At 51.2% G+C, this 5430-nt stretch overlaps 1 protein-coding gene across 1 annotated transcript; it reads right to left on the bottom strand.

Annotated features, from left to right (window-relative positions):
• Positions 1 to 583: 583 nt before the first annotated feature.
• Positions 584 to 3005, bottom strand: LOC123446753 (branched-chain-amino-acid aminotransferase 2, chloroplastic-like). Its single transcript, XM_045123297.1, has 7 exons — positions 2710 to 3005; positions 2400 to 2470; positions 1876 to 2236; positions 1508 to 1738; positions 1208 to 1423; positions 998 to 1110; positions 584 to 893 (listed from the first exon to the last, which is right to left on the bottom strand). Exons 1-7 carry the CDS (start codon positions 2794 to 2796, stop codon positions 779 to 781), a joined length of 1194 nt encoding a protein of 397 aa, XP_044979232.1. The 5' UTR covers positions 2797 to 3005; the 3' UTR covers positions 584 to 778.
• Positions 3006 to 5430: the final 2425 nt, after the last annotated feature.

Genomic DNA, 5430 nt, shown 5'->3' with positions numbered 1-5430 from the left:
GGAGGGGTAGGAGGGGCGGCGGGGCCGAAGATGCGGCGTGGGAGGGGAGGGAGTGGCAGCAAAGGAGAGTCGTGTCGTTTTACTCGATGAAAGAAAGAGGGAGTAAAAATATAATTTTTTTAGAAAGACGAATAAAATTATACTCTGTTAAGCCGGATTGAGGATCGGCTAAATGCCAGTTAGTGAAGTGAAAAACTTAATATACTTCACTAAGGCCCTGTTCGGTTGCATCTGATTTGAAGGAAATTGAGGGGTTTGTAAGGGATTAAATCCCGTGCAAGTCAAAATCCTCCTCAATCCTCTTCTAACCTCTTCAATCCTTTTAGAGAAGGGACTAATCGAACAAGCACTAACGGTTATAGGGGATCAGTTATAAATGCCTCTGAAAAGCAATAATTTAAACATATTTCACTATTTAAATACGTCTAAACACATTTTATTTAAGCAATTAATTCCGGGCGAAGGGAATATATAGAATCTCCATGCATTTCCAACAGAATTCAACATCTAATGTGATTATAATGTTAGAGTTGTGACGTCTCCACCAAGTTGTCGTCATGCATGAACAGTTGAACACGATGCATTGGCAAATAAGTGTCAAGCAGATCGATTTCTTTCCGTGCCCAAATTTGAAGCCGCTGATGACCGGGGCACGTAACTTTCAAATTCTAGCGCGAGATATGATCACCATGATAATTATTCACATTTGCAAAGATAATACTAAAACAATACTGGATGCTTCTGGCGCTGCATGCGCCCATGCTCTTTTCCTAATCAATCAATCAATCGCTACCGTCCATCCTTTCTTGTCCTCTGCCAGCCCCATCTGGATCGATGTGAGAGTCGTGTACAATTTCCTCGACAACGTGTCTTCCCCAGTCCTGAACTCGTGCCTGCACGCACAACAATCAGTACAGATCTCAGCACTGAATCTAACAAGCATCTTTGTTGTATTAGCCAGCTCAACGTGAAGAATATCTGCACGAGTTCGATTTACCTTGTCCCTTGGTAGGTGATGGTCGACACCGGGGTGACGCCGACGGCCGTTCCCGTGCAGAACACTTCGTCTGCGCCGACGAGATCGTCGATGGAGACGAGGCGCTCTTCGACCTGCTTGACAAGCACATACCACAACTTGAGTTCGTTGTCACGGTACAGTTGAGTGGTGGGCAGTAGTAGTGGAGTGGAGTGGATTGCATTGATCGACCTGGTAGCCGTCATCCCTGGCGAGCTCGATGATGCTCCTGCGCGTGACACCCGGCAGGATGGTCCCTGCCGTCGTCGCCGGCGTCGCGACGGCGCCGCCCTTGACGACGAAGAGGTTGCAGGAGGAGGCCTCCTCGACGTACCTCTTGTGGACCGCGTCCAGGTACAGCACGTCCGCGAACCCCTTGCTTTTCGCGTCCATCTGCGGCTTGAGCACCTGACGGGAAAAAAAAATACATCACGTTTTCTAGAAACGACGTGAAGAAGAAATCACCGGCTACTGAGTAGAGAGGATGTTCACCGGCGCGTAGTTGGAGATGGTCTTGACCCCGCCGGTGCCGCCCGGCATCGCGCGGTGGATCTCCTCCTCGACCAGCAGGTTTATCGCCGCCATGCCTTCCTTGAAATATGTCCCCACAGGCGCGGCGTAGATCATGAAGGTGTACTCGGGGGCCGGCGCCAGCCCGAGGATCGCCCCGCTCCCGATGAGCAGCGGCCTGATGTACAGCGCTCCCTTGCCTTGCGGCGGCACCTGAAACCGTGGTTGCAGCGCAGAGATCGATCGGTCATGGAAGCTCATGAGCATGGCGTGCACTCATCACGTGAATGAAAGAGTAAACCAATGGCCACGTCAAAAAAAGAGTAAACCAATGGCCACCACGTACGTACCCAGCGCCTGTTGGCGAGGACGGTCTGCTTGACGGCGTGCACGAACTGCTCGACAGACGGGGACGGCATGCACATGCGGCCCGCGCCGTGCTGCATCCGCCGCGCGTTCTCCTCCGGCCGGAACAGCATGTACCCGGCCCCGTCCGACCGCCTGTACGCCTTCAGCCCCTCGAACAGCCCCTGGCCGTAGTTGAGGACGCCGGAGGAGGGGCTGAGCTCGATGTTGCCGTAGCGGGCGAGCTCGCCGCGGGAGAAGCCGCCCTCCTCCCGCGAGCACCGCATGACGTACATGTAGTCCGTCGGGGTGAGCCCGAAGCCGAGGTTGTCCCAGTCGATGTCGCCGCCGCTCTCCTCGTCGGACCTGCAGCCCAACCGCACACGCATGCCCCGGTGGCAAAACATCACAAGCGTTGAGTGTGACGAACGGCGCAAAATGTCTTAAAACCATTGGCGATCGGACTGCAGCAAACGAATCAAAACCAATCACAGGAAAGTAACAATGAACCTGCATGTCACTCACGCACCTGTCGACGGGGTCCAGCTGCGGCAGCGACGACTTCCACCGGGACGGGAGAAGAGAGCGGCCGCCTCCGTCCTGCACACAGAGAAGGCGCCTGCTGTGAGTTCCGATCGACCTCATGGAGGCAGGACGGCAGAGCATCTTGGACACGGATATATAAATCGATCGCAAACGGCCGGGAGAAATGCTCCTCTCAACAGAAACAAGGTGAATAAATAAAAACGCCAGGCCCGGCGGCCATGGTTTGTGGTGCTTGTGTAGATAGATGGGGATCTCAACTGTAACACACGAGAGAAGCGCGCAGGCACACGCACCGTCCCGAGTAGAGCTCGGAGGCCGCCGCTGACCCCGCCGGCCGAGGCGCACGGGAGGACGCGCTTCGCAGAAGACAGCACAGCCATGCACGCACGCCCGGGCGGCCCGCGCTCCCTAGATCGATCGCCAAAGCTGTTCAAGAACTCGATCCTTCACGGCGAGCAAATGAATGGTTTGCAGACGCTATGTGGTCGGACGAGAGCGCAGCACTGGCGAGTTCAAATGGTAAGCGTACGTGAGGAGGTTTCTATATAGGTCGTGGAGAGTCTGGCAAGTGTTCGATTCGCCGAGCTGTATCCTACCCTTATAGAAGACCACATTTATTGGATTTTTGTTTCTTTTTATGAAACACATGCATTGGTTTTTAGGGCGAATTTAGCACATGCATTTGGCAGCCTGGAAGGATTCGGCAATGTTTGACAGAGATATTTGAGAAAGACTATGAACTGCTACTGGGGAGTGGGGAGCCTGTGCCAAAGCTATAGGACCAGCAAACTTGCTTTTCCTGGATAGAAACAAAACCATCGACGGACATGGATGGCTGCCGTGGCGATTGACCCTGTAGGCCCATGCACTGAGTGGGCTCCGTGAGGCAGTGAAAGAGTACAACCGCGCCTGGCACGGCACCTCCAGGGAACCAGGAAGTCGCAGTCGCACACTCGCACTCCTCTGCCGCGTGTCCGGCGAGGTGGCGCCTGCTGAGCTACCATACTGAGAACATTATTAACAGACCATATAAAGCCGACTCGTAAAAATCATTTACAGTTCGTAATTTTATTTAGTGTTGGCACGGGTGCGGACAACTCTATTTTTACAGAAGATGTTATTATACGGATCGTCAATGCGGCTTCTGCTATTATACGGGTTGACCCCCAAAATGAACTCGTAAAAAAGATATCCATAGAAGATGCTATTATAGGGGTCGTCAATGCGGGGTCTGCTTGGACGCCACCGCGTCGACCTGCAAACCGAAAAACTTTTTAATAAAACATAGTTGGAATTTGATAGCGATTCCAGCAAATGAGTTCAAATTTAAACAATAAAACATAGTTTACGCGTGAAATGAAAGCATAGTTTAAAAGACAAACGCAAGAGGACTTCATGCATCCTGATCGCTCTTCAGTCTGCACCATCGAGGTTATCGCCGCCCCCGAATCCATCGGCTCCACTTGTTCCTACTCCGGCACTTGTCCGTACTCCGGCACCGAAATCATCGGTTCCGATTCCAGACGAGAAACCATCGCCGCCATTGTAACACGCAAGCATCCTCCTCTTCAAGATTTCTCTCGTTGTGATATCATGCCATTCTTTGATGATGTTTGTCCATGTCATTGCGGTTCAAGTCATGATCCTATTCTCTTTGGCAAGAAGGTTGGTCATGGTTTTGTTTTCAGCGGCACGTGCTTTTCTCTCCTCAACTTCCTTGAGCAATTTCCACCTCTCTTGCTTCTCTCGTGCCTTCTTCTCGGCCAACTCTATCTTTGCCTCCAAAGACTTCGCTAGCAACACCTTATTTGATTGCATCATGGCATCTATCTTGTCCCGCAAGGTCGATGCTTCGTGTTTCCTTTTGATCTTCTCCTTTGTTTTTTTGTCACCATCGAGCTTGTTCAAGTTTCTTGGGCCATCATCATCTTCATCTTCATTCATGTTTGTAAATGAACCTCTCTTCGTCGGGGATTCTCTATCAAGCAACTTTCACTTGTCGCAGTTTTTGAGCAATTCCCAACAATGCTCAAGTTTAAATTTTTTGCCTTCGGAAGCTTCCATGTCTTTGTATCGTTGTTGGGCAATTTTTTCCTACACAATAAAAACAAAGTCAAACTGATGGAATCATTTTCCATTATGCAAACTAATGGAACCATTTCACATGAACCAACTCACATAATCAGATTTCACGGTTCCACTTGGAGGAGCATTGCGAACTTGTTCCAAGCAAGCCGCCCAACGGCTACAAGTATGCTTGATCACGTTCCAACGACCTTGGAGTAACCGAAAGGTTCGTGCTGTCCTATCGGGATACTTGGCCTTGAATTGAAAGTATTGATCTTCAATTCTTTGCCAATACGTCTTGGCGGTTTGGGACACACCCGTGCAAGGATCCATAGACACCGTACTCCAAGCCCTCATTAGGATTTGATCTTCCAAGATCGTGTAGTTCTTCGATCTAACATTTTTTCTTGCTTGTGATTGCTGATACGACCCCTCATCTACCTCCTCCACCTCATCTTCACCACCATGGTCATCAACGCCACCCTCCAATTCAATGTAATCGAAACCAGCGATCGGGCTTGATCGATGTCGACGGTGTTGGTGGCCAACAAGTTCATAACCTCGGCAACGACATTGTTCGAACCACCGCTACATTGAGTGAAAGCACATCACGACCTACCACAATGGCGAAAAAACGAAGCAAACATAAGTGAGCGAAGATTCATACCTTCCGGCCCTTTCATCGAACACCTCGCCTGCGGTAGAAGCAACGTCGTAGAAAGGCACCGTCGAGGAACGTCTCGTCGAGGTGGAATGAGTGGACGAAGGTTTTTTTGTAGGAACCTTCTTCCACTTCACGCCCGAAACCTTGCCCATCTTCCTCGCCACTGGCCAGGCAGATCGCGCAGCAATGGCGGTGCCCGGCGCGCCTTCCCTTCCGGCAGTGCCAGCCGGAATGCCTCCATGCACGACAATGTTGCCTTGACGCTTGCGGGCAGGCGCGTTGG

Source organism: Hordeum vulgare, chromosome 4H (assembly GCF_904849725.1).
Source record: "Hordeum vulgare subsp. vulgare chromosome 4H, MorexV3_pseudomolecules_assembly, whole genome shotgun sequence".
NCBI lineage: Eukaryota > Viridiplantae > Streptophyta > Magnoliopsida > Poales > Poaceae > Hordeum > Hordeum vulgare.
The sequence above is the reverse complement of the archived record's forward strand: the minus strand, read 5'-3'. Positions and strand labels throughout refer to the sequence as shown.

What these genes read in the sequence shown, in the direction of transcription:
- LOC123446753 (XM_045123297.1), bottom strand. Translation starts at nt 2,796, where the DNA reads ATGGCTGTGCTGTCTTCTGCGAAGCGCGTCCTCCCGTGCGCCTCGGCC. An exon ending in CAGCTGGACCCCGTCGACAG is followed by an intron (nt 2,237 to 2,399) that starts GTGCGTGAGTGA and finishes GTTGGGCTGCAG; the next exon opens with GTCCGACGAGGAGAGCGGCG. An exon ending in CCAGGGATGACGGCTACCAG is followed by an intron (nt 1,111 to 1,207) that starts GTCGATCAATGC and finishes CTTGTCAAGCAG; the next exon opens with GTCGAAGAGCGCCTCGTCTC.